Source organism: Dunckerocampus dactyliophorus, chromosome 1 (genome assembly GCF_027744805.1).
Source record: "Dunckerocampus dactyliophorus isolate RoL2022-P2 chromosome 1, RoL_Ddac_1.1, whole genome shotgun sequence".
NCBI classification, from domain to species: domain Eukaryota; kingdom Metazoa; phylum Chordata; class Actinopteri; order Syngnathiformes; family Syngnathidae; genus Dunckerocampus; species Dunckerocampus dactyliophorus.
The window spans coordinates 2,056,688-2,083,740 of record NC_072819.1 but is presented as its reverse complement, the minus strand read 5'-3'; the positions used below and the strand labels follow the sequence as shown (position 1 = coordinate 2,083,740).

The 27,053-nt window shown below is 40.5% G+C and overlaps 1 protein-coding gene and 1 long non-coding RNA gene across 9 annotated transcripts in view; both read left to right on the top strand.

Moving 5' to 3' along the window:
• Window positions 1-23,174, top strand: part of tns1a (tensin 1a) — an 81,489-nt gene extending 58,315 nt beyond the window's left edge. For 6 of the 8 annotated variants that reach the window (XM_054795854.1, XM_054795845.1, XM_054795864.1 and 3 more), the window contains 18 exons: window positions 2,290-3,960; window positions 4,503-4,583; window positions 6,735-6,895; window positions 7,003-7,075; window positions 12,105-12,167; window positions 12,394-12,420; window positions 13,684-13,753; window positions 13,830-14,377; window positions 14,443-14,529; window positions 14,603-14,731; window positions 16,825-16,920; window positions 16,984-17,061; window positions 17,123-17,194; window positions 17,270-17,296; window positions 17,367-17,535; window positions 17,610-17,678; window positions 19,361-19,390; window positions 19,476-23,174. In XM_054795854.1, coding sequence (XP_054651829.1) covers window positions 2,290-3,960; window positions 4,503-4,583; window positions 6,735-6,895; window positions 7,003-7,075; window positions 12,105-12,167; window positions 12,394-12,420; window positions 13,684-13,753; window positions 13,830-14,377; window positions 14,443-14,529; window positions 14,603-14,731; window positions 16,825-16,920; window positions 16,984-17,061; window positions 17,123-17,194; window positions 17,270-17,296; window positions 17,367-17,535; window positions 17,610-17,678; window positions 19,361-19,390; window positions 19,476-19,605 — 3,581 coding nt within the window. In that variant the 3' untranslated portion in view covers window positions 19,606-23,174. The remainder of the gene's footprint in view (window positions 1-2,289; window positions 3,961-4,502; window positions 4,584-6,734; window positions 6,896-7,002; window positions 7,076-12,104; window positions 12,168-12,393; window positions 12,421-13,683; window positions 13,754-13,829; window positions 14,378-14,442; window positions 14,530-14,602; window positions 14,732-16,824; window positions 16,921-16,983; window positions 17,062-17,122; window positions 17,195-17,269; window positions 17,297-17,366; window positions 17,536-17,609; window positions 17,679-19,360; window positions 19,391-19,475) is intronic. The other 2 variants (XM_054795890.1, XM_054795882.1) reach the window with 2 other exon arrangements.
• A 506-nt stretch (window positions 23,175-23,680) lies between these two features.
• LOC129192195 (uncharacterized) lies at window positions 23,681-25,248 on the top strand. The gene is made up of 3 exons (XR_008573378.1): window positions 23,681-23,759; window positions 23,818-24,135; window positions 24,233-25,248. It is a non-coding gene; the product is annotated as an uncharacterized LOC129192195 (long non-coding RNA).
• The last annotated feature ends 1,805 nt before the right edge of the window (window positions 25,249-27,053 follow it).

The following is a 27,053-nucleotide window of genomic DNA, read 5'->3' as shown; positions in this document are numbered from 1 at the left end:
AAACAAAAAATTAATTCAACAAATTAAATTAAATAATAAATTTAATTAAATGAATTTGTATATTTTTGGAAAACAATGCTAAAGTGACGCCACGAAATTTAAAGCGTGAAGTGGCGCGGGATCCCCTTTACTTCAGAACGACTACTATTTGTTTAAATACTGTGCCGCTCGCGTCAGTGAGGAAACGGTAGCTCTTTGTTTGGCAGGAGCCAATCACGAGCTATCAGTGCAATCACGACGAGCTTGTCAACCCACTGGAAATAACAGGAGGTCATTATATATGACAGTATAACAATAGAACGCATTCATTGGGGCGCTGCTATGACGTCAGCCTCCAGACTCCTCTAGCTCCCTGTGGTGGCTATAGGCAGCATTGCAGCACCACCCATCCATTTTCTATGCTGCTTGTCCTCCAATGAAATACTTACATTTATGGTACTGTATGACCATATTGAATTAGAATGTTAGAATGTTCCTCAGTGGGGTGTAGGCTTTCTTTGCCAAACTGAAAACATGTGAAAAAAAAATGTTTTTGTTACTAATTTGTTCCAAAAAGTCAAACAAAAACCGCACAATGTTTCCAATGGGAAATCATAATTATAGTTTTACATGCAGAAAAAAAGTGAAACAATTCTAAATGACAAATAGATGGAACTTAGAGTTGATGTGGACTTCTTGCACATCCTGGCAAGATGGAATTCAATAGTGTTTCTCACCTTTATCAAATTACTGGCACTCGCAACTTTTCTTTGTCCCTATTACAGTATAACTACGTTTCCCAGAACAATACAGTACAGGGCAAGAAATAGTGTACAAACACTGACGCAAAGTTTCAGACGAAAACCGGAGCATACGAAAACCGAGATTTGACTGTGTTGCGTTTGTCCATCTACTGAATACTTAGGGTGTCATTTCCTGGTTCATCATGATTTCGGAGCGTGAGAGGAAGCCACGCAAGCCTGTTAGAATAGTGTCCTACTGTGTGTGTGAGGCAAAAGATCATAACCCAGAGGTCCTTGCTTAGGGAGCTCTTATCGTCTCCGGTGTTGTTTGGTACTCACGCTCCTTTTTCGGCTTACTCTCTTGAATGATGAGTGGGGGGTGAGAGAGGCGTTTAAGGGGGTGAGGCCTGGCGTGGAAACAAACTCCAAACCATGAGTCAGTCTGTGTGAGAATGCCACTCAGAGGCATGTTTATTTTTAAGGTCTGTGATTCATTGGACTACATCAGCGTCAGAGTATGTCAAACACATATAATAAATGAGTCTTTCTTAAGACCGTAGACATTCAGGGTGGCTTTGACTGAAGGGATCCCCCCCACCCACACCAGTGACATGAGAGGGCTGACAGATGGGAGTTCTGGCTAAAGTGTAGCCACTCCCCTGCTGCTGGGAAGAGTTGGCGCTGCTCACTCGCTTCAAGCAAATTTCGGGTGATGGGAGGACATAGAGAAGGGAGCAGGAGGTTTGCTCTTCAGTTCTGTGGACAGCATGTGGCTTTCTGATGGCAAATTGGCAAGCTGAAGTAAAGGATTATTTTATTACCCTTTTTGGGGAGAGGATGAAGGACTTCTACAGGTAAGGAAGATGTTTCTTGGTTTCCAGTATGGGACAAGCTGTGTTTGTAGCTGGGGTTTTGCTTTCTTGTTGACATGGCATAGGAAATAACTGTGGTTGGAGTTATCCACCATCTTCCCGTGGGGTCACTCGGCACGTACAAGTTAGACACTGGTGGTGTACTTAGTGTGACTTTTATTACTGCTCTGAATCACGTGATCGCTTTTTTCGACCGGAATATCAGAGTTACTACTACAGTACTAACAATTTGAGCTGCATGCAGTGCATTGGTATTTTTATGACCACCAACCTTCATGTCACAGGGCTACTTTCCTAATATCAGAAGTTTACAAATTTATAGACAAAGATGAGTCTTTCAGTTTGGTCTTTCAGCTTTTACTGCTTTGACACATGCCTTGCTCTGGCCCGCACCACCATGCTGTTTTTGCGTGCTGTTCCGGATCCACCCTAAGGTTCACATCAGAGGAGTCAGTTCCCAGTGACGCAACATGGGCTGGGACTGTCACCCTGTAAACTGTCTATTAATAGTGGACGGGGGTTAGTGTTGCTGGTTGCTGGGCTAAAAACTCAGGGTTAAAAAAAGACCATTGCAGAGCTAGGGGTCCTTGTCGGGAGGGTGATCTGGTACTTTGAGAACCTGAATTTATTCTGCCAAGAACTGCTCTGAAATTCAGTAGTAGGTGTATTAATATTAGCATTTGTCTGTTTTTCAGATGTTGTTCACACTCAAGGTCCACTTGATGGCAGCCTGTATGCACGGGTTCGTAAGAAAGACTCCCTGGAGGGAGTGGTCACCATCAACGGCCTCCCAGTCCATGAAAACCTCCTGACTGCCGCGGAAAACCCTTTGCGGCACCCAAACCACCACCTTCAAACCACAGAGCATACCCTTCCTGTAACAGGCCATGCCTCTCTCCCTGCTGTTGACCACACCCTCTCTGTGAGCAGCGATTCGGGCAACTCCACCGCCTCCATCAAGACTGACCGTACCGAGGAACATAGTCAGTCCCTGCAGGGTGGCTCAAGCCATGGTAACCCAGTAGCAAGTCACCCGTCCCTCAGCCCGCACGAGAAGAAAGAACTTGATCAGCTTCTGAGTGGACTTGAGGCTCCTGTTCATCAACGACAAGCGTATTTGTCCACTTCTGCCAGTCCAGGAGGGGGTGTCCGGCACCTGGTTCCTGCACAGGTGCATGTCAACGGGGGCCACGCCAGGCTTACTGGTGCGTCTTCGACAGAAGAGCGCGAGACAGATATTCTTGACGACGAGCTGCCCAATAGCCAAGAGGGTAATAGTGTGGACAGTTTGGGGACGCTGTCATCCTTAGAGGGCCAGGCAACACCAGCTGACCTCTACTATCAGTCAGAAGCCCCCGTCAGAGCTCAAAGCGACAGGTCCTACCTTGAGAGAGGTATTCTCAGCGAAAAGTTGAATGAGATGCCTGTGCACGGAATACAAACACCCACTGCAATGCAGGAGTGCAGCCCCTCGGTGTCCCCACAGGGGGGGTACAACAACTGCCAGAATGGAAGTGGAATGTATCGCTCACAGTCCTTTGGTAACCCGCCTCCGAGCAGCCCTGAGGCCAACCCGAAGCTGATGCCCAGGGCACCCGAGAGGAGCACCAGTAGCCGGGAGGCTGTTCAAAGAGGTCTCAATGCGTGGCATCAGTACAGCCTGCCAGATGATCCTTTTGGCCCGCCCCTTCAGTCCACCCACAGCTTGCCACATTTCCCCTCCTCAGCTTCTCAAAGGGACATTGAGCAGTCAATCGAGGCCCTCAACATGCTCATGCTAGACCTGGACCCCATCAACTCCCACATGTCCAAGTCATACAGTGCTCCTCCTGGGGAAAATACAGTCCATTCATCGCAGGCGCCCTTCTCCCAGACCCTCACAAGGCCCTCGTACCAGGCAGACTTTGCCATCCATGGCTACAGCACCTCTGGGTCGTTCAACAACACCTTCCATCAGCCACCACACTCTCCTGGGAGAACTTTTCCCAACCAGAGTCCTGTTTTGGAGTCTCCAGTGTTCTCTCCTCAAAGGCCCAGCCCCACCTACCAACACCAGAACACCACCCCGACACACACACCTGAGCCCTACATGCACGCACGCCAAGGGCAGAACCACCTCCCCTTGGATCCCTCCTCAAACACCCAACAACCGCTAAAGCCTGTGAACTCTTACACGGCCGGTGTCGCCTCTCACTCCCCAGACCCGCTGGGTTCATCACCCTATCCGGGCTGCAGTGAGTCCTCCTCCCCTCTTCCCGCTCTCACCCCTCAGCCTAAGGACACCTCCTCTTCCTCTTTGGCCCGAGTGCAAGATGTAGAGGAGGAGACTCTCAACCTGGAGGGCCTGGTGGCTCACCGCATCGCTGGTAAGACTGGATGACGGGGTGGGGGAAAAGTCAGTCTCCACTACATGTGCCACATTGTATAAGTAACTGCGTAATGAATATCTCTGACAAGGCTCGGTTCATTGAACGCCTCACCGGAGTCAGAATTTAATCAGTAAAGTTTCAACACAAGCTCCCCAACTTGTCCACTGAGCAGCACGTGCTTAGTTACACATGCACGTATAATTAGCTCTGCATCTGAATAGCTTGAAGGTTTGGAGATCCCAGCTTCCCTGATTTCATACTTAGCTCTATGGTAAAATCATTACAAACTCAACACTGCCTCTCAGTGGACACAAGTTGCACTACCGCCTTTTTTGTTTTGAAACGTTCATCATCAGTTGAGTTGAATATTGTTTCACGTGCAGATATTTCCTTTTTATTGTTTGTCTTCTCCTTTTCTGTTCAATCCATCGCCCCTTCCCACTATTGCTTCTTCCTCTGCACGTCTTCTCACCTTCTCCCACCATTACCTTCCTCCTCCTCTACCTCCTCCTCCTGTCCACCTCCCACCCCGGCATCAGAATACAACGCTCGCATCCGGGGCATCAGTGAAAGCATGACACCGCAACAATCTGACCGCCATCGCTCCTATTCCTTCTCTGGTTTGTTCACCGCCCCCAGCTTTCAGTTGGCTTCATTTTAATTTTTTTCATTTTAATTTCTGACACAGCATTTGTAGAAACTTTGACGCTATTTTATGATGACTTCTTTCCCGATGGCTGGTAATGATGCAGTCAGAACTTGACCTACACTCATCACGGGCACGGATGCCATAGTCATTTTGGGCCCCGAATTAATTTCAGCCGTTCTTTTTTCAGGGTGGAATGATTGCGAAACGTACGTAAATGTTGAACTGGCTGCACCACTTCCTGATGCCTTAAGACAGGGGTGTCCAGGCTTTTTCCACCGAGGGCCACATACGGAAACATGAAAGGATACAAGGGCCGCTTTAATGTTGTGTTTGTTTGATTGTGTTCAAATAACTTGAAAAGTTCCGAATGGATTTGGATGAAATTTTCAGGAATTGTGGGAAATGGGAAATGGAAGAACTGACTACATTTTGAGGGTGATCCGGACCACCGTCTGGTTCCAGGAATTTTTTTTAAAGGATTTTAACATTGTGAAATCGGACCATTTTCATTATTTGTGCATATAACTCCACAGAAAATTGAAAAAAATACAGATTTTAGAAAATATCAAAGACTGATCCAGAAAATGGAATCATTCCAGATACTATGATCCGGAATATGAAAAAACAGGGGACTTTTGGAATTTTCATCCTAGGAAGACAACAAATGAAGCTATAAACATGCAACAAACACCATCATATATATACAGTAACCAAGACACCGTGGAATCTGGATTTGTTGGATCTTCAAAAGCTGTGGAGGTAGATCCACAAGAAAACCACCATTCCGGAAAATGCCACTTTTGTGATAACTGCTGAGCTAATATTGATATCATTATGAATCCCATTGCTAATGCTCTGTTTTCATGGTCAAGGAATCTAAATATGTAGATCAAATAAGCGTAGGACTAATATTTATGCTGTAAATCATAAAACGGGGGGAACTAAGGCGCTTGGCGGTGGTCTGCGCTGTTCGAGTGCTTTTCTAGTTAGTACGTATCTTGCGCTTTTTTCTTTTTTTTTTACCATTTTTGCTGGGTGATTTTTTATTTCCAAATATTTCAACTTTCTTTTAAAATAATCTTTGTATTTTTTTCTTTGTAACATTATGACTTTATTCCCGTAATATTATAACTTTTTCTCCAACCCAATTTTTCAAAAATTCCAACTTTATTTTGTTTTGTTTGCTTCTCATAATATTTCAACTTAAAAAAAGCCTATTTTTCCTTGAATATTTCAACTCTATGCTACTAAAATGACATTATTTCTTTCGCTTAATATTTTGACTTTACTTTCTTAAAATTACAGCTGTTTTTCTTTTTATTTCTGCTGTTTTTTTTTCCAACTACTTCAACTTTCTTCGTGTAAATGTTCTTCCCGTATAATATTTTGACTTTATTCTTGTAACTTTTTCTGCAATGTCCTTTTCCAAACTTTATTCATTGTTTCTCCTAATATTCCGACTTTAAAAAAGAAAATACTTTTCTTTAATATTTCAACTTTATGCTACTAAAATGTTATTTTTCCTCATATTACATTAGTTTTGTAAAATTAGGACTTTTTTGTGATATTCTAACTTTAATCTCTTTATATTTTGACTTTATTCTTGTCAATTTCCGGCTGATTTTCCATTGTTGTGGGTTTTTTTCTTTACTTTTCTTGTTGAATCATATTTTTTTAATATGCCGCAGGCCGCACTTTGGCCACCCCTGCCTTAAAAGCTGCGTGTTGTCTCATTAGTGTAACATTACTAACACCTAGTGGCCAGTGTACTCGTACTACATATCATCACAAAGTCTTTGAATGCGTCCTCTGAACGCCTTATATCTATATTTTAGTTCATTTAGCCATTTTTATGCTTGAAAAAGATTATTTTAGGCAAAAAATGTGTCAAATTTGCTGAAATATGCATCTTTTTTTTACTAATAATAGGCCGTATAAATTGTACAAATTGAAACTTGTGCACCCAAACGTCACTGAAGATGTACAAGCTGGAAAAAAGCCGCAATGATCAGGGCTCCAGAGGACAGTGACATTCCTGCCCAAGATGAGCGTATGTCAACTTGTGACTGCGACTGCAGAAGATTTGACTGAGTAGTTGTTGTTAATGTTGGGGGGATTTTAGGGATACGTTCCAGGGGAACAACCCCGGAGGTGAGCCAGCAAACAGGTCGGCGTCGGACCACCAGCGAGGGTCAGTACCAGAGTGGCCACGACAGCAGGTCGACGGGCCCTTCGCCAGACTTTAACAGTCTGTCCCACAACCGTGAAGGAAGACTCAGAGAGGTACATTCATCACCGCATTTTCCAGAGCTCTACAGAAATGAAAAAATGAATATATTTTAAACATTGAATATGCATATGTGTGCTAATTCTGTGTGCTTTTCTGGCAGGGTCCAGTGCACGGCTACAGGGAGACTTTTGAGGACAGCGATGCCAGCAACAGTCCCACTTTGCGAGGCTGTGGTGAGAATTTCCTTCATATGTGAAACTTGCTCATTCAATTTGTGCGTTCAGCCTGCCTGCAGACGTCTTCTTGAAACCTGAACGCAAATGCTGACTTGTTTCCTTCTCCTTTTCATTTTTGCTTTGTTCCTTTGCGGAATTTGCGGGCCTTTGTTGAGTCGAGTTGAGTTTGGAGGCTGACGTCATTGCAACACCTCAATGAATGGGAAAATTTTAAAATGTTGTAAACATGGTATTGGTACATGTTTGTATATTTCTGAGGTGTACCTTTGGAGTGTTACTGTAAGTAGCTATGTGCTGAATTTAGTGTTGTTCTCAGTAAGATGCACACGGTGAGTCAGACTGTTATGTTGTTATACTGTTATATATAAGGACCTGATGCAATTTGCGATGGATTGTTTCCTCACAGACTTGCGAGCGGCACAGTATTTAAACAATTAGTCGTAGTTCTTAAGTAAAAGAGATGTCACGAGATTAGAACTTTACCATAGATTAGCCGCACCGCTGTATAAGCTTTTTCCCACAAATTGCAGGTTTTAGGTTTTTGTTAAGTCAAAGTATAAAAAATATTACATTCATTGAAGATGTAATTGTTGCCAAAGACACAACGTGGCAGCATGGACACCACCTTCCTGTTTTGCCATGATTTATTTCTTGGTATTTCAGAATACTGGCACTTTCAACTTTCTTTGGGTGCATTTTGGGTTATTTTGCAGCCGTGATCAAAAGAAAAGCAGAGGCATGACGTGAGAAACATTAATAATACAAAAAAATAATGGCAAAACAGGAAGGTGGTGTCCGTGTTGATGTCGCTGCCGCATTGTGTCTGTGTCGACAATCACGTCTTCAGTGAAGGTAAAAGTAACATTTATCCCTTCCATTCGTCATGTTTATGTTTTTCTGCATGTAAAACAGTAATTGTAAAACTATAAAAATGTGTTTAGTGTTAACATTTTTGGCTTTCTGGAACGGATTCATTGGATTTGCATGATTTTGTGCATGTTTGTCACACTTAAATGTTTCAGATCATCAAACAAATGTAAATATTAGTCAATGACAACACAACTCAACACAAAATGCACTTTTTAAATGAAACTTTTTATTATTAAGGGAGAAAAAAAACATCCAAAGCTACATGTCCCTGTGTGAAAAAGTGATTGCCCCCTAAAGCTAATAAGTGGTTGCCCCCCCTTAGCAGCAACAACTGCAATCAAGCGTTTGTGATAACTTGCAATGAGTCTCTTCCAGCGCTGGGGAGGAATTTTACACAATTGTTGTCATTCAGCCACATTGGAGGCTTTTCCTTTTTAAGGTCATGCCACAGCATCTCAATAGGATTCAGGTCAGGACTTGGACTAGACCACTCCAAAGTCTTCATCCATTCAGAGGTGGACTTGCTGGTGTGTTTTGGATCATTGTCCTGCTGCAGAACCCAAGTTGCTTTCAGCTTGAGGTCACCAACAGATGTCCGGACATTCTCCTTCAGCACAATTCATGCTTCCATTTATCACAGCAAGTCTTCCAGGTCTTGAAGCAGCAAACCAGCCCCAGACCATCACACTACCACCACCAGATATTACTGTTGATATGATGTTCTTTTTTTAAATGTGGCATTACTTTTACAGCAGATGTAATGATGTTCAAGTATTTTCCCAAAAGTCTTGGGGATCATCAAGATGTTTTCTGGCAAAACTGGGACGAGCCTTAATGTTGTTTTTGTTCAGCAGTGGTTTTGGTCTTGGAACTCTGCCATGCAGGCTGTTTTTGCCCAGTGTCTTTCTTATGGTGGAGTCATGAACACTGACCTTAACTGAGGCAAGTGAGGCCTGCAGTTCTGTGGATGTTGTTGTGGGGTCTTCTGTGACCTCTCGGATGAGTCGTCACGGTGGTCTTGGGGTCATTTTGAGTGGCCGCCACTCCTGGGAAGGTTCACCAAAGAAATCAGGAAGGGGGAAACACTTTCACACCACTGTACACGATGATAATAAATATTAAATCAAAAAATAATTCTTGAGTTTCAGGTTATAGAGGGAAAATTTGTTTTGACATTTTTATTTCATTTGATTTTACAATTTGAACAGATAAAAAAAATAGAGGAAACATGCTAAAACACTCCATAAAACGAATCTTAGAGTGAGGATAAACCCTAAACCTAAACCTAACCCTAATCCTAACCTAGCTAAAGCACAAACATCTCCCTTTCAATCGGTGAAAGGCAAAAACAAATCATGACTTGAAAATTCCTGAATGAAATAGAAACATGAACTGAAAGTTTAGCTTAGTAGCAAATAAAATGAAGCTCCTGCTCACAGTCACGAGCCTCCCACACCGATTGGCCCATAAAAGCATCATCTGTTCCCAGACCTGCTCCACCTAGCGTGATGTTGGATCTGGCGTCTGGATCATTGCTTTCCATCCAACCCAGCACCTTTAAGGCGCCACACCTCAGTTTAACGGCGGGACATAAAGGCGCACCCTCATCGCCAACCCACGCCTCGTATGTCAAGTCCTCCTTGTCCACCCAACGCCAGCCCCCCGGGAAATACCGCAGACCCATCCAGACATGCTCGGTAGAGAGGTTCTTCTCAAGTTCCCTCTGGATAAGCAGCATCTCCGTCTGTGACGTCACGCTGGCCAGGTCGCCGTCTTGCCCCCTGCATCGTTCCAGAGCTTCCTCCCAGCTCGCGCTCTCCCTCACGACGATGGCGTCGTAGCAGAAGAAGTACGTGTGGTGGTGACGGTTTGCGTTGTGCATCCTGTAGTTGATCATCATGCCGACGTCTTCATTTAGCCAGTCGTCTGGCTGCCCGTCTTCCCAGAGAATCGTCGAGGCAGGGCCACCCCCGGACCACGCCCACTTGCGTTTGTCTGTGTCGTTCCTCACAAGGCCGGTCCAGAAGTGAGTCACGTAGCCGCTGAGTTGAAAGAGTTTCCGAAGCTCATCATCGCCGACAACTGGAGCCAGATCGGTGTGAAACTCCCTGCAGTAACTCTGAGCATCATCCCAGCTCATTCCCTGCTCGACGTAGACGTACTTTCCCACCGTGGTGGACCAGCCCTGCAGCAGCAAGAGGCAGACGAAGGCTTGCCTCATCGCCGTCATCTTGCCAGCCCAGCAGCACACTCTTAAATGGGCTTGACCTCGATGTTGCGCGTTTTCCCTCGCAGCATTTGCATAGGCAGCGCCTGCGCTAATGTAAAACGTGAGCATCGCATGACCTCCCGACGAATAACACACAGCAGCTGTGTGCAAATGGTGTTACTGCAAAGGTTCAGTGCAGGACAGCCAGCCTGGTCCCCTTTTCTCTGCTTGAAATGTTTTTTAAAAAGTCTTTTTTTATGCTAGCTCCAGCAGAGGTGTCCAAAGTGCAGCCCAGGGCCCACTTGTGGCCAGGAGCTCATTTGCTTTACTGGCCCGTGGCACAATTTTTTTATATATAAACAGCAAAAAGGGCAAAAATACAGCAAAAAGACACAATGCACTGAAACTAATACTATAATATCTGTAATATTATTTAAAAATAAAATAATATACTGTATATAATAATGTTTATAAATAAATAAGGGAGTGTTTGTTTGCAATGTTATTAAATTATTGTGATATATTAAAGTAATTTTTGTAAAAAAAAAAAAAAAGGTTATGTCTTTAAAATGTAATATATAAAATATTATTTTAAAAATAAATATGATATCATTTTCATAAATACATAATCTATTGTTTGTTGTTTAATGTTATTAAGATGTTTAAATATATATAACATGATTTAAAAAGAAGGAATGAATTATAACAAATAATGTATAAAATATGTATTAATTAAAGTGTATGTTATTTTAAACATGTAATATATAACATATTATTTCAAAATGACAATAATGTACAGTATATCATAAAGTAATTTTCAAAAATAAATAAGGTATTGTTTGTGATCTTATTAAAGTATTGATATATATACAATATGATTAAAAAGCTAAATATAAAAAAGTAATTTTTGTAAATAAAAAGTGTTATTTTTAAAATGTAACATATTATAAAGTGTGATTAACATATGTAAAGACTTATAATATGATTAAAATATATATATATATATAAAAGCTTTAATGTATAAATTATTATTAAAAATGTAATAAATAAATAAATAAATTATATAATAAAATCATTTAGGTATCAGTGAAATATTTTTTGCAAATAAAAAAGTACATTATTTTTAAAGTGTAATATATAAAATATTAGTAAAAATGAAAAAACAAATTATGATATACGTTTTATTTGCTGTTATTATGTTATTAACATATTTAAATATGTAATATTATTGATAATTCTGGGAAAAAATTATAAAGTATTTATAAATCAAATTGAATGCTTTTTTAAACATGTAATATAGATATACAAAATTTAAAAAAGTGAAAATAAAAATGATGTACATCATAAAATAGTTTTTGTAAATCATAACATTTTGTTTAATGTTGTTAAATAAGTAAATATACATAATAAGCTATGCAATGGCACCCATTTGCTGCCTGTTTGGGGCTCGCTTTTGTGTGGGGCCCGTGGCATATTATAAAAATAAAATAAAAAATGGTAAAATGGTGCAGCAAAACAAGGAAAAACGTTGGAATGTTGACGCTAGTAACTAATAATACCTTAAAGCTTGACGTCACATCACCCATGGGTGTCCAAAGTGCAGTCCATGGGTCATTTGTGGCCCGTGGATGGCTTGCTATTGGTCCGCGGCACATTGTCAAAATAAAGTTCAACAAAAAAAATCTAGAAAAATGGGAAAAATAGAGCAAAAGTCATAATATTATGAGAGCAAGCATAAAAATGGTCATTTTCATTTGTATTTGTATTTATTTCTGTTCTTAAGGGCACATCCTTTATTCATTGTCCATGTGAATGGAGGAAAGCTGCCTTGTGAATCGAGTTACACACGTTTATGAATGTTTTTGCTTCTTGATTTGCGATGTTTTCAACATATGCCGTGACTTTTTGACGTCTAAAACGGAATCCTCTCTTTGTCTCCACACGCAGCTCGCTCCCTACCCGGTTGGACGCCAGCATCCGGAGCGAGTCCTCACCAAAGGGTTGCATCTGGTCAGTTCCGCGTTCAGCTCACGGGCATGAAAACATGCGCTCGTCCTGTCATTCTGCATCTGTGCTGCCATCTGCTGCTTCAAAGTGTTACTGCCTTTCTCCAGCTAACAATACTTTTTTTTTTTTTTTTTTTTTTTTGCTTTGCGCTCTTTTGTGTGCGTCCTCCCCCTTTTCACACTGGTTCCTCCTCCTCTTCCTTCTTCTCTTGTTCTTTTCCCGCCATCAGACTCAGATTCTAGTGACGGAGAGCAAGGTAACGCCACACCTGAGGCCAGCATGCACACATACCGCATACGACGGTTGCTTTTTTTTTACGACAGAGTATGAGGGCCACATTGAAAAAGAAATCATCATCTGACATTTCAAGAATAAAGTTGTACATTTGTGAGAATAAAGTCAGAATATTAGAACCGATTTTCTTGGACATGTACTACTTTTTTCTCATAAATTTACGACTTTCTTCTCGTAAACTTACTTTACTTTTGTAATATTACAACTTATTTTCTTGTAAATTTCCAACGTTTTTCTCATAAATTTCTGACTTTATTCTCATAATTTTGTGACTTTTTTCTTGTGAATTTATGACTTTATCCTCGCAAATTTACGACTTTTCCTCGTAAATGTATGACTTTATTCTTGTAAATTCCCAACTTTATTCTAATAAATGTACAACTTTTTTTCTCTTACATTTATGACTTTTTTCTTGTAATTTTATGACTTTATTCTCATAAATTTACAACTTTATTTTCGTAATATTAAAACTTATTTTCTTGAAAATTTCAATTTTTTTTCTCATAAATTGATGACTTTACTCTCTTAAATTTATGACTTTATTCTCGGATTATTACGATTTATTTCTGGTAGATGTATGGCTTTACTGTATTCTCGTAATATTACGACTTTTTTCCTCGTAAATTTACAACTTCATTCTCTGAATATTACGACTTTTTTTCTCATAAATTTATGGCTTTATTCTTGTGACATTACAACGTATTTTCTTGTAAAATTATGACTTTTTTTACATAAACTTTCTCATAAATTTACAACTTGTTTTTCTCGTACATTTACAACTTTTTTTCTCATAAATTTACGATTTTATTCTCATAAACGTACAACGTTAGAGAGTTGTAGAGTTGTAAAAAGTTGTAAATTTACCAGAATAAAATCGGACTCTATACTCGCAAACTTCCAACTTAATTAATTAACATAATAATACGACTTATTTATTGACACAAGCTTTTTTCCCGTAAAGGTACGACGTTATTAGGGCCACATTGAAAAAAAATCTGAGATTTTGGGGTTAAAGGTGTAAATTTATCTGAAAAAATGTTGTAAATTAATGAGAAAACATTTTGTAAATTTCCGACTTTATTCTCGAAATTTCAGGTTCTTATTTTCTTCAGTGTGTCCCTAATACTCGTATTTTTTTTGTGTTCGCTTACATTTTTTAACCTTTTCTGTGTGTGTGTGTTTTTAGTGTCGCACCAAACTGATCTTGCACTTTTTCCCCACGCAGATAATCGCGGTTTTGTGGAATTTCGAGCACAGCAGTTCGGCGCTCCTCTCACCTCCAGCAGTGCCGATGGGTCCGTGCTCGTGTGAAGCTCACATCTTCAGAATGCAGATTATGAGGAGTAATCTTGTGTTTTTCCTTGTCAAAAGGAGGAGGTACGTTTCTTCAGACCCTCACAGCTCAGCACCATTGTACCCTCAAAGACCTGCCTCCCCTGATGGCGCCCAGGTCAACATCATGGGGGTCCACACCGTCCCCGGTAGCCCCAACACCCTCCACCGCACAGTAGCCACCAACACGCCCCCGAGCCCTGCCCTCCAAAGGCGCCTTGGCCAAGCCAGTCCCTCGCCCGTCCGACACACACCCCCAGCGGGCGGCAGCAGGGACAACATCCCCTCCAGCCCCTTGATTGGCAGAAACCCCAAGACAGCAGGCAGCGCTACTGCGCCGCCCCCCAGCCCCCTGATGGGGCGGCACGCAGCAGGGAGCGGCCACAGTACCCCCGATGAGTTGGGGGCAACCTCCCGTCAGGCGCAGCCGCCTTCCACGCCCGCCTTTCCCGTCTCCCCCCAGCTGCCAGACAAGAAGAACGCCAGCGGTGCAGGTGTAGAGAGGACGGAAAACAAGAACCTGGTGCTGGACAGCGGTGGGACAAACCTGACCGGGGCGCTCTCAGACACCTCCAAGTCAATTTATGGTGAGACGCAGGAGGATGAGTGCCTGATGTCACCTTCAGGAATAATTCCCTTCTGTCATCAACAGACGGTTATCCGGACATCAAGATGAACGTCAAGTTTGTCCAGGACACGTCCAAGTTCTGGTACAAGCCCGACATTTCCCGGGAGCAAGGTGACGCTGCCGGTTCTGCACACCTCCCATCAGTGTTGTGGCGCCGCCTTGACCCTCTGCGCTTTCATTTTAGCCATTAATGTGCTGAAGGACAGGGAGCCCGGCGCCTTCGTCATCAGGGACAGCCACTCCTTCCGCGGGGCTTACGGTCTTGCCTTGAAGGTGGCCTGCCCGCCACCGACGGTACAGCAAAGCAAAAAAGGTAGGATGTCTTATGAAAAGCAAAACGAAGCATAAACGGAAGCTCGGTTTTGGTCATGAACACATGGGAAAACCAAAATGTATTAAACCCAAACCATTTGTTCTCATAAGAAATAACCAGTTTATCTCTTCCAGACGCCTAAAACATGAACTCCAAACACATTTTATTGATAAGAATTTTAGTTTTACATGCAGAAAACAATGTAAATACATGCAAATGATGGATTCAATGGATTCCTAACACTCAGAAATACGCAGTGCGCTTGGTGCTCATCGGTGCATGGCGGAGTGCTTGGAAGGAGACAGATATGGAGTTGCTCATCGTTGTGTGTGCGTTCGATGACCAAAAGTTAAATATATTTCAAGAAAAAAACTGTATCTCAGCTTTGTGATATCGGTGAAAAGGTCTATTATTAGTATCACCTTCGGCCTTTGCTCTTTTTTTATTTATATTTTTTTATTCCAAATATTGAAGCTTTCTTTGTAATTTTTTTCCGTAATATTACGACTTTATTCTCATAATATTTTGACTTTATTCCCATAATATTAGAACTTTTTCCCCAACCTCATTTTCGACAAATGAGAACTTTATTTTGTTTTGTTTGCTTGAAACATAACATATTTTTTTTTAATAGTTCAACTCTCTGCTACTAAACTGACACCATAAATATACTGGATATAAAATAAAGTTTCTTTTCATAAATTTACAGTTTTTTCCATTTCTGCTTTTGTTTTTTTTAAATTTTCGAACAATTTCAACCGCCCTCTTGTAAATTTAGCTTCTCGTAATGATGACTTTATTCTGGTAATATTTTGACTTTATTCTAATCACAGTTGGAACTTTGTCCAAAATGTACAACTTTATTTGTTGTTTAATGTTTCTCATAATATTCTATAATATAATAATCTGTTTTTAATTTAATATTTCAACTTGATGCTCCTAAAAAGATGTAATTTTTCCTCATGATATTACGACGTTATTCTCGTAAAATGACCACTTTTTCTCGTTAGATTACAGCTTTTTTCTCTCAATATTTTGAATTTATTTTTGTGACATTATTGCAGATTTTTCCATTTTTGCTGTTTTTTTTTTTTTAGCTCATTCAAAACCAAAGACAAAGTTTTATAACGCCCGATCCCAACAACGTATTTATTTGTCTTTTTGCGCAAGAGGCTGACAGAGGTGATGATGCAATTCCCCACCAATGGATTTGACTTCAGAGCAATTTTGAGCCATAAAAACGGCCACTAGGTGGCAGAAGTGCATTCGTTAAGAGCTCGGTAGGGATCATGAGGACGGAAGAAGCACACGTGGCAGGAAGGAGGAAGTGGGAGAGCAGGGAGGAGTGTAGCGTGCAGAAGGTTACGCATAGTCTGGAAATTTTGACGCATGCACACGTGTGTGCACACGTGCGCTAACACAGGCACACACATAGTTCAGTTCCAAATGTGAAAATTGTAAATAGTTCTTGGTGTTATATTTGTAAATAAATTGTTATTTTGATGTAAAAAAAAATGTGTTGTGGTTTTGTTTAGATATTTGAGTTGTCACAAAAGCAAAAAATATTTGTGCCAAAGTGAAAGTTATGCTTTAAATGTGTCTTTTCAGAAAAGATGGTTTTCTCCCTTTTTTAGTCAGGAACTGATATTTTCCTGAAACTTACCTATGTTCTACTGCTGATTACTTAAGAACAGAAAAAGGTAGAAACAAACTTTTTTTCCTGATGAAAGAAGGGCATCTTATCTTTCTTTTGGTAGGTTCCATGTTTATAGAACCATAGAACACAATGTTCTGTGGGCCTAGAAAGATCAGTCAAAAATGGCCGGTAGTGTAGGGGTTGTCTTTTGACAAGTGGCTGGGATCGAATGAGTTGAATTATATTTTTAGAATGTGCTGTGGGTCAATTAAAAAAAAAAAACACCAAAAGGACCCCAGACTGCACTGCACTTTGGACACCGCTGCAACTGTAAAAGAACCACTATCCATTCTTCACAGATAATGAAAACTGAGACATCTCCGGCGATCATTTTTGTTGCATACAAAAAGCGAGGTTCCACTACTGCGCGGCTTTTAACTCACTCTGTTCCATCTAGCTGGAGACCTGACCAATGAGCTCGTGAGACACTTCCTGATTGAGACGAGCCCCAAAGGTGTCCGTCTGAAGGGCTGCCCCAACGAGCCCTACTTCGGTGAGTGTGTCGCACGTGGTCGTATCTCACCCTCGCTCTGACTCACGCGCGGTTTCACTGCAGGTTGTCTCTCCGCACTGGTGTACCAGCACTCCATGACGCCTCTGGCGCTGCCCTGCAAGCTGATGATCCCCACCAAAGGTAAAATAGCAGGAAGCCAAGGCGCTGCTCACAATTTCTGAAGTGTGTTTGCCCCACATAGACCCCAATGAAGAAGCGCTGGAACTGGCCACGCCCACCGACCCAGTTGTGGAGCTCCTGAAGCAAGGAACAGGTACTGTAACTGCCTCCTTGCTGGTGTGCCCATGCAGAATCGGGGTTCCTCACAATGTGTGCCTCTACTTTGCAGCTCCGAAGGTTCCGGAGGAGTCTTACGGTAAATACCGGATCTGTTTTAGCTATCGTGCTTGCCATCGCTGACGGTGCGTTCCATTTGTGGTTTCCAGCATGCAACGTGCTCTATATTAACTCCGTGGACATGGAGTCCCTGACGGGCCCCCAGGCCATCGGCAAGGCCATCAGTCAGACGCTGGCAACCAATCCTCTGCCCGCCGCCACCGCCGTCCACTGCAAAGTTTCCCCGCAGGGCATCACGCTGACAGACAGTCACAGGAAGTGAGTTCATGAAGGCATCATTTACAAACTAAGAACATTTTTTGCATTTTAAATAACCACCGTGATTCATGCAGGATCTTCTTCCGGCGACATTATCCACTAAGCACCATAACCTACTGTGACACCGACCCCCAGGACAGAAGGTATGACCCGGTACCAACATGACTAAACTTCACTTTCAAAGAACCGCCAACTAGTAAGGTGGTTCTGGGCCTTCTCAGACCTTTAAGTCCTGCACAAACGGGTACATTTGCACTGTACTTTTCACTGATTCGTGATTGCCCCTTCCTGATTTGTTATTTTTTGCATGTTTGTCACACTTCAATGTTGGATTTTTTGCTTTTTGCTTGTTAATAATAAAAAAGTTTCATTTAAAACTGCATTTTGTGTTGAGTTGTGTTGTCATTGACTAATATTTACATTTGTTTGATGATCTGAAACATTTAAGTGTGACAAACATGCAAAAAAAATAACAAATCAGGCAGGGGGCAAACATAACATATCAGCCTGCTCACGGTGTCATCTTTTAAAGAACACTTTACTAAAATCACTAAATCCTGCACGCCGCAACTTAATACTCATTTGTATATACAAATTTACAAACATGTCCCGATATGACATTAAAAATATTTTTTTAAATGATTTTTAAGTTTTCTCATAAGGCATTAAGTCTGAGCAACACATTCATTGGGCGGCTGCAATGATGTCAGCTTCCCTCTGGGCTTTGAGCTCTGGGTCCTCAGGCTCCCTCTGGTGGACAGAAGCAGCATAGTCATTTTCTATGCTGTTCTCCAATGAGATGGTTTTCTCAAATGCAATGCATTATGGAAACACAAAAATGTTTTTTTTCCACATAAAGCTCGTATTGATGCATGTTTCTATATTCTGAGGTATAACTTTTGAGTGTTAAGTTGCTGTGTGATGAGTTTAATGTCATTTGTAAGATGAAACCGTAAGTCAGACTGTTATATTGCGTAATGACCTCCTACAAAGTCCAATGTGTTGACAAGCTTGTTGTGAGTTTATTCATAGCTCCTGATTGGCTCCTGTCAAATGAAGAGCTGGCTGGTCCTATTTTTATGACATGGACATGTGCAGCTTATACACCACAATTTACGGTAATAATAAATACAAATAATAAGACATTTTAAATGTATTGTTTAATTACTTACAATTGTATTATTTATGCTTATTATTATTTTTAACCTCCTCAAAACTCTTCAACAACCTCACACACAATCATAAATGTTTTTTTTATATTTAGGCAAATATTTGTTCTATTTTTGGAAAATAAGAAAAATGATAATCATTTAAAAAAATAATAAAAGCCGTTTTTAAGCAGACTCACTAAAGACTCAATATTGGCTTTCTTACCAAAGTCCGATACTGTCTAGCACTTCATTGCAGCTGCTGGAAAGGGTGTGCAGCGGTACCTGTCGGCAGAAAACCAGATATCGATATGACATTTTGATGCCAATACAGGCCGTCCATCCATCCCTCCATTTTACTCCATTTTACTCCGGGTACGGGTGGTGGGGGCAGCAGTCGGTAGGGAAGTTCAGACTTCCCGGCCACCTCTTCCAGTTCCACCGGGAGGACCCCAAGGCGTTCCCAGGCCAGCTGTGAGACATAACCCCTCCAGCGTCTCCTACGTCTGTCCCAGCCGGGAGAAGGCCGGGCATGCCCGGGACACCTCACCAGGGAGGCGTCCGGACTAGATGCCCGAGCCACCTCAACTGGCTCCTCTCCATGTGAAGGAGCAGCGGCTCTACTCTTTGGACGAGGCGTACGATCACGGCGGTAATTCTCATTTTATTTTACGCAGGTGGGGCAAAGAGGGCGGCGGTTCAGTCAGGTAAATATTCTCCACTTTTTATTTTCCCCTTCAAATGTGGTGCACGTGGGCACCAGAACACGTACCCACGTGCGTTCTCTTGCAGGCTTTTTGGCTTTGTGGCGAGGAAACAAGGAAGCACAACCGACAACGTCAGTCACCTGTTTGCAGAGCCGGACGCCGACCAGCCCGCCTCGGCCATCGTCAGCTTTATCGGCAAAATGATGAGGCGGTGAAATGCCCCCCTTCCGTGTCATTTTGGTGTCTTTTCTCTCTGGGATTCGACGATGTCCTTTTATTTTCTCATTTTATTTCCCTTTTCTTTTTGCCTTACTGGTTCGATTGACGTGTTCTACGCGTCTTCGTAGAGGGAGCCGTGGGACGTGCCGGCGTGGGGGGTGGGTCGCGAATGTGATGAACGCGGAGGATGCCGGGTTGAGTCGTGAAGGTGGGAGCGGCGGATGTCACGTTGGTAAGTGTGCGTGCGGACGTGCGAGGCTTCAGGGTGGTTCTCTTGCTTTTCTGGATTGTTTTTACCAAAGCGTGAGAATGACGTAGCAACGAAGCCATTCTTTTTATTTCCTCCTTTAAAAGACGGACACAGAAACAAGAAAAGAAATCCTTTCTTCTCGACTTTGTCTTCAGGAAAAAAAGAGAAAAAAAGCTAGCCTGAATGGCTTTTGACGGAACATTGTCCGAAGACGTTATGCATGTTAGCTTGACCTTTAAGCTTGGTTCTCCTAACCCTCGTGAAACCCCTTGAGTGGACTTTTCTGGTTCTGCTTTGTGTTAGAAAGGGCTCTGCAGTGAAACGGCGACTGATCTAAACTGCACATATCAGACCAGACCCCCCCCCCCCCCCAAAAAAAGAGAAAAGCCACATAAGCTCCTCCCTCCCTGAAAGACACTTCGTCACTGCAAGCAGCTGGTGACTTTGATAGACTGTCCACAGGGTGGCGCCACCCAGGCAGGCTTGCACTGAACGACACTGGAAAGCACCTCCAGGAAGCCAAACCTGGACCTATGCACTGTTCTTTCTGCATGCTGTTCCTCCCTCATAGCTGCATTCACTGAAAACATTCTATGCTGTGTGCCACTTAGACACTGAGGCTGTTTGACTTGTCAGAGACTGCATGAAGTAGACTTTTTTTAAAAGCCCCTCTGATGTGGAGCTTCGTCGGGGCCACACCTTTACAGTATGGACTCGGAAAACATTTCAAACTGAATATTCAAGTTAAATTTTGAAAGATACGTCAGTGTATTCAAAATCAAAATAAGTGCACAAAAATTATAATGAGTAAAATTACAATTCACTAAAATTTTAATTTTTTTTTAAGATTTAAACTAATTTAAATAAAAATATACATTTCAATACATACATTTAGGAATGTTGGATTCTGAAAGATCCATCAGCATAATCAAAATGAAAAAGAAGTCTGCAAAAACTATAATGAATAAAATTACAATTAAGCCAAATTTAAATATAATAATAATAATAATAATAGTAATAAAATTAAAGAATATTTTAAATTATTTAAAATACATTAAATTTAAAAAGTACATTTCAATAAATACATTTAGGAACTTTTAATTCTGAAAGATACATCAGCGTATAAAAATAAATGTGCAAAAACCCAAATTAATCAAAGTACAATTAAATACAATTTTAATAACAAATGAAATAATATTTTAAATAATTTTAAATAAATTAAAAAATACAATTCAATAAATACAATCATGAACGTTGAATTCTGAAAGATACCTCAGCGTATTCAAAATAAAAGTGTACAAAAACTATAATTAATGAAATTACAATTAAATAAAATTGTAATTAAAAATAAATAATTAAAATAATTTCAAATTAATTCAATAAAAAGTAAATTCAGATAAACTCATTCAGGAATGCTGAATTCTGAAAAGGCACAAAACATTATTAATACAATTACAATTAAAGAAAAAAAATATTCAAGTTGAATGCTGAATTTTGGAAAATACATCAGCATATTAAAAAAATATGTGCACAAAAAATATATTTAATAAAATTACAGTGAATTACAATTTTAAATAAAATGTGCAATTTGAAACTGAATTTTCAAGTTGAATGTTTTATTTTAAAAAATACATCAGTGTAATCAAAATGTTAAAAAAATAAGCGCACAAAAAATTATAATGAATGAAATTACAATTTAATGAAATTTGAATTTTAAAAAATAACAATTCTTTTTTTTTAATGCACAATTTGAAAGTGAATATTCAAATATTTAAAATGTGCTTTACAACAAATGAATGTACATGTCCTACACCCCGATGAGACGGCAATGCTCTCACAATTGGAGCAAATCATTTCGACGACGTCAAAATGTAGAGCTGAATTGTTTTAGTTTCCTACATTCCGTAGATTCAGCCTTTTCGAATAGCTTCTCATCAAAGGCCTTCTCACATAGCACAATCGGAATTGCGCAACACTTACATATGACTAATAGGAAAATACCGGAAGACCGGGCAGGCGCACAAAAGATGCATTGTTGTCACGCTGTCACACAAGCTTAACTTTCACGTTCACACGTCAAAATTCAACATCAAATCTGGAATATTCAGTTTTGAAATGTTTTTTTGGCCCTGATATGGCTCCACACGCTTGAGTCATCAACAAGACGTACAGTAGACGACCCATTCTTGAAGTAGTCAAATAATGGTGAATGTTTTTCATTGTTTTGGTCCGACTGAGCCGGGCTTAACTTTCACCTTGACGGTTCTGTCTCTGTGTTTGTTTCCACCGTGTTGTCAGAAAAGGCATTTAGATACTTTTAGCAGGAGAAAAAAAAGCATCTACAATAAGAGGATAGATATAAATGTACATAGATGAACTACTTTGAAAGGTGACTTAGCGAAAAGTATTTATTTTTGTTGCTTTGGTCCCTCATGAGTACTCATATTATGCATATATTGTACAGTCTAGATAAAGAAATGAGTTCAGAAAAAAAAATCTATACTTATTTTGGCTAATGATTTCAAAGTCTGAGGATTTTGAAATGTGTTTGAATATACGGTGTACATTACTTTGTACATGTTTGTTTCGGCTCATCCTGTTTGTCATCTTGCATGGACAGAAGAGTTGGCGGGAATCTTTTAGAACTAACTGTAGCAGGTAGATCTTTGAAGATTTTCACAAAAAAAAGGGTAAAAGAGGCCAAGCTCAAATGCAATATATAGATATAAAAAAAATAAAAATAAACAGTGTGCGCCCATGACAGTTATAGTTTTTGCCAAAGAGTCACACGAGCTGCTTTTTCTGTCTGGTTGCCATATTTCATGCAAAAGAACCCACGCGCCCATTTGTCACACACTGACACACACTTGAGACATTTATTTTCAAATTCATGTCTCCATGCCCCCGGAGGAAAAGAGGCCTACTGTGTTGGTGTAGCACTTCACTGAAAAGCAACGCAGAAGCGACGGGAATTCCACATGCAAAAAAGCTCCATCAAGACTTCACCATCACACCTCCCAGATGCCAATGGTTTATTTATTCTTATTTATTTCTTTTCCTGTCAAAGAAGTTTTCGTTCCATCGTGTGTGTTGTGTGGAAGCAGAGCCGTGAAACATGCTTCTGTCCAAGAAAGCGTTTTTGTTGTTTTTTTGTTTTTTTTTTACAAGTGCTAGAAAGTGTCCAGAAAGACATGTGAACTGTATGAATGTGCAAAAAGACACTTGGATTGTTTTTGTGCTTATCATTCTTCATGCTATCATTATGGCTTAATTGTTCCTGAGGAGAAAAAAAAACATTAAAGCAATACAAGTCTGTCAAGTGTATAAGTGTCGTTATTGCGGCTGGGCTCCACATGGGGGCACCATCGCTGGTTTGTTGGCATTTTAAGCCTAGGCGTACGTAAACGTAGACGTCGCCGTCACACTGGATGTGGGAATTGTTATTGTGCGTATCATTTTTCATTCCATAATTATGGCTTAAAGGTTCACGGGGAGAAAGACAATTAAAGCAATACAAGTCTGTCAAGTGCATGAGTGTCGTTATTGCGTATGGGTTCCACATTGTTAGCATTTTAAGCGTAGACGTATGTAAACGTCGCCGCCATATTGGATGTGGGAATCGTTGTTGTGCTTATCATTATTCATTCTATCATTATGGCTTAATGGATCATGAGGAGAAAATAATTAAACAATACAAGTCAGTCAAGTGCATGAGTGTCGTTATTGCGTATGGGCTCCACATTGTTAGCATTTTAGGCGTAGACGTACATAGACTTAGACGTCGCCGCCATATTGGACGTGGCAGGAGCGAACGGAGACGACACATCATTCGCGTGCTGCATGGAATTGTACCAAGCGGTTTACAGTCCAAACCAGATATCATGGGGTTATCTTTCACAGGTAAGACTGTAAAAGTACTTTGAACGTATTTGGCCATTCTAAGTAATTTTAGGAACAGATTTTGCAGACTTTGTGGCATAATACTACGAAGCCCGATCCCGTTTTCCCGTCTACGCAAGACCGAAGGGGATGTCCCGCAATTTAACTAAGGATAAGCGGAAGAAAACCCACTGAACTCTATAACTGGAATGGCCCCGATCGCTTGCTGTGCATTGGAAGCTTGAAGCCACCGGAAGTATAGAAGTCGCCATGTTGTTTCACCCAAAACAAGAAAGCCTAACAACTAAGAAGAGTTGGAGATGCCGTCTTGTGCTGCTATTAATTGCACAAATCGTGATACTCGTGAAAATCGCGACAAGGGACTTACATTTCACAGGTAGGTAAATGCTTATAAATAATAAAAATAGATACTTTAAATCTGTAAGCATCTTTTCATCTAAGTAGTTGTAAATGAGCCCCTTATTCTCCTTTAGATTTCCACACTGCAATGTTCAACTTCTAAAGCAATGGGTAGTAAATATGCGGAGAGACAGGTGGATTCCTGCAGCCAGATCGCAACTCTGTTCAAGTCATTTCACCGAGGAGAACTTGGACAGGACCGGCCAGACTGTTAGATTAGGACAAAATGCAGTTCCAACAATATTTGACTTTCCTGATCATCTTCTAAAGGTATGCTAGCATTTAACTTTGATACTACGTAGATCCTTATCGTAACAAATACCTTGTGAACACTGAAATTGACTTGTTATGCATTGTAATTTCACACCATAGAGGTAGGAAAAAACTTAAACTTGAGGGAAATTTTGAGATTTGGGTCTAGTAAATTTACTCTGTTTCAATGTAATTTGTGTTAATTCGCATTAATTTTTATATCGAACCATAATAAATGTAGTGTGTATGTCTAAGCGTGTGTGCTTTTTTGGGTGAAGCAAGATGGCCGACCAATGGCTTCATGCGGTCAGTAGTATTCCAGTAGTATAGAGTTCAGTGAGAAAAACAATGGCCGAGCAGTGACATTGATTATTATTTTTCATTTATGATCATAAGGGGTCAATAACCATACCTCATATGGACAGAGGAAAAAGAAATATAACTACCTGAATAAATACAAATACATATACAATAAACAATATTGCGATTGTCATTTGCGGTGTACTGTCAAATGGAGCAGTCTCATTGGGTTGTGGCACCAAGCGCTACTGCGCATGCGTACAACAAAGAAACCTGTTCTAAATGTGCATCAATTTTGAAGGAATCCGTCACATGAGCACAGTCTTATCATAGTGAGGCTACATTAGTGTATTTCATCATTTAATGTACATGTGTGACACCACAACCTATTAAACAATGACATTTACGATTTATTATGTTATGATACTCATGTGAAGATGTTGAAAATCTACTTACGTCGACTTAAGACTTTAGTTCGATAGCTGCATTGCCAGGTGAACTTCACACTGTCATAGCTGTACAATAGGGGCGTGCAAAGTGTGGCCCAAGGGCCATTTGTGGCCCATGTCTGTTTTTTCATTGGCCAGCAGCACATTATAAAAATATACTTTAACAAGAACACTTAAAAAAAAAAAACAACAGCAGCAAAAATGGAAAAATCTGCAGTAGCTTCACAAGAATAAAGTCAAAATATTAAGATAGAAAGTTAGCGAGAAAAATAGAAATTCTGCAGTAGTTTTATAAGAATAAAGTCAAAATATTAAGAGAAAAAGTTGGCGAGAAAAAGTAGGAATTTTACAAGAATAATGTAATTATGAGGGAAAATAATGTCATTTTAGTCGCATAAAGTTGAAATATTGAAGAAAAAAATTAAGAGAATAGAGTCAAAATATGAAGAGAAAAACCTTGTAACCTAACAAGAGAAAAAGTCGCAATTTTGCAAGACTAAGCTTGTAATATTATGAGGGAAAAATAATGTCATTTTAGTAGCACAGAGTTGAAATGTTAAAAGTCATATGTTTAACAAACATAATAAAATTAGGTTCGGAAAAAGGTTTGAATATTATGAAAACAAATTAAAAATTACTGGAATAAAATCTGAATATTGCAAAAAGAAAATTTACTATAAGAATATTGAAGAAAATTGTAATATTTGGATTTTTATTTTTAAAAGGGGGAAAAAAAGAGAAGACTGAAGATCAAAATAATAATCCGCTTTTTCACACCTATATCACAAAGCTGAGAAGTGCATTTGTCTTGAAACATATACAGTATAACTTGTTAGCATTACAAAATAAAGTAGCACCTTGCATCCTTTCATTTTTCACTATATGGCCTGGGGTGGAAAAAGTTTGGACACCCCTGTTGTAGGAGCTGTCGAGTTGCGCCCCCCATCACGACTCGTCAGAACCCCACTGAGTGGTACAGTTTGGATTTGGGACAGCACTACACTGCCAAAATCTGCGCCCTGAAGTGTACACGGTGTACATATTATACGTATTATGCTATTGTAACAGTTGGATTAAGCATACAGTGGTGTGAAAAAGTGTTTTCCTTCTTCCTGATTTCTTATTTCTTTGCGTGTTTGTCACAAACGTTTCAGATCATCAAACTAATTTAAGTATTAGTCAGCTGAACACAAAATATTTGCGGTACTGAGGGGTTTTGGACTTCTTTTGCCTCCTAGTGGGTCTGAGTTCAAAGAGATCATAATCTTTTTGTGTGGAGGACATGTCTGACTTCCGATTGCTTCTGCTCTCACAAGCAGTCCGAGGCTTTTCCAAAAAGGTTTATTTGAACTTGAACTGTATAGAAAAATAGACATCTTGTTCACGACAAAATGAACAGGTAAAATAGAGAAGATACAAAAATAAAGCTCTTAATGAAAAACAAACCTCAATCTAAACATGAACTGTACACAATAGGGACAGCGGCGCCCTGAACCCATCAATAATCTTCATTAAAAATATATATTTTACAAACACCACACCGTATAAAAAATAGAAAATAAATAAAATCATAATTCACAGATCCTCCCCTCGACTTCCTTTGTGGCGTGCGCCTGCGCCGTCACCTTGTTGTTCCGCTGGATTGTGGCGTCACCACAGTCCAAGTGGAGGAGTTCTGAGCAAGAGAGGATGCACGTAAACGGATTGTTTCCAGGGACATCGTACGGCATGTCATACTGAAGCGAGCATACTTATGTGGCCGGTGTGCGGCTGCTGCGTCGCGCAACCCCCACCCTTCCTGGAGCTGTCGATGGACGACATGTATTCTGCGTCTCTGCTGCTCCTCTTACTCGCAGCCGAGGCACTGTGCCGACTGAAATCCTCGTTCATTTCT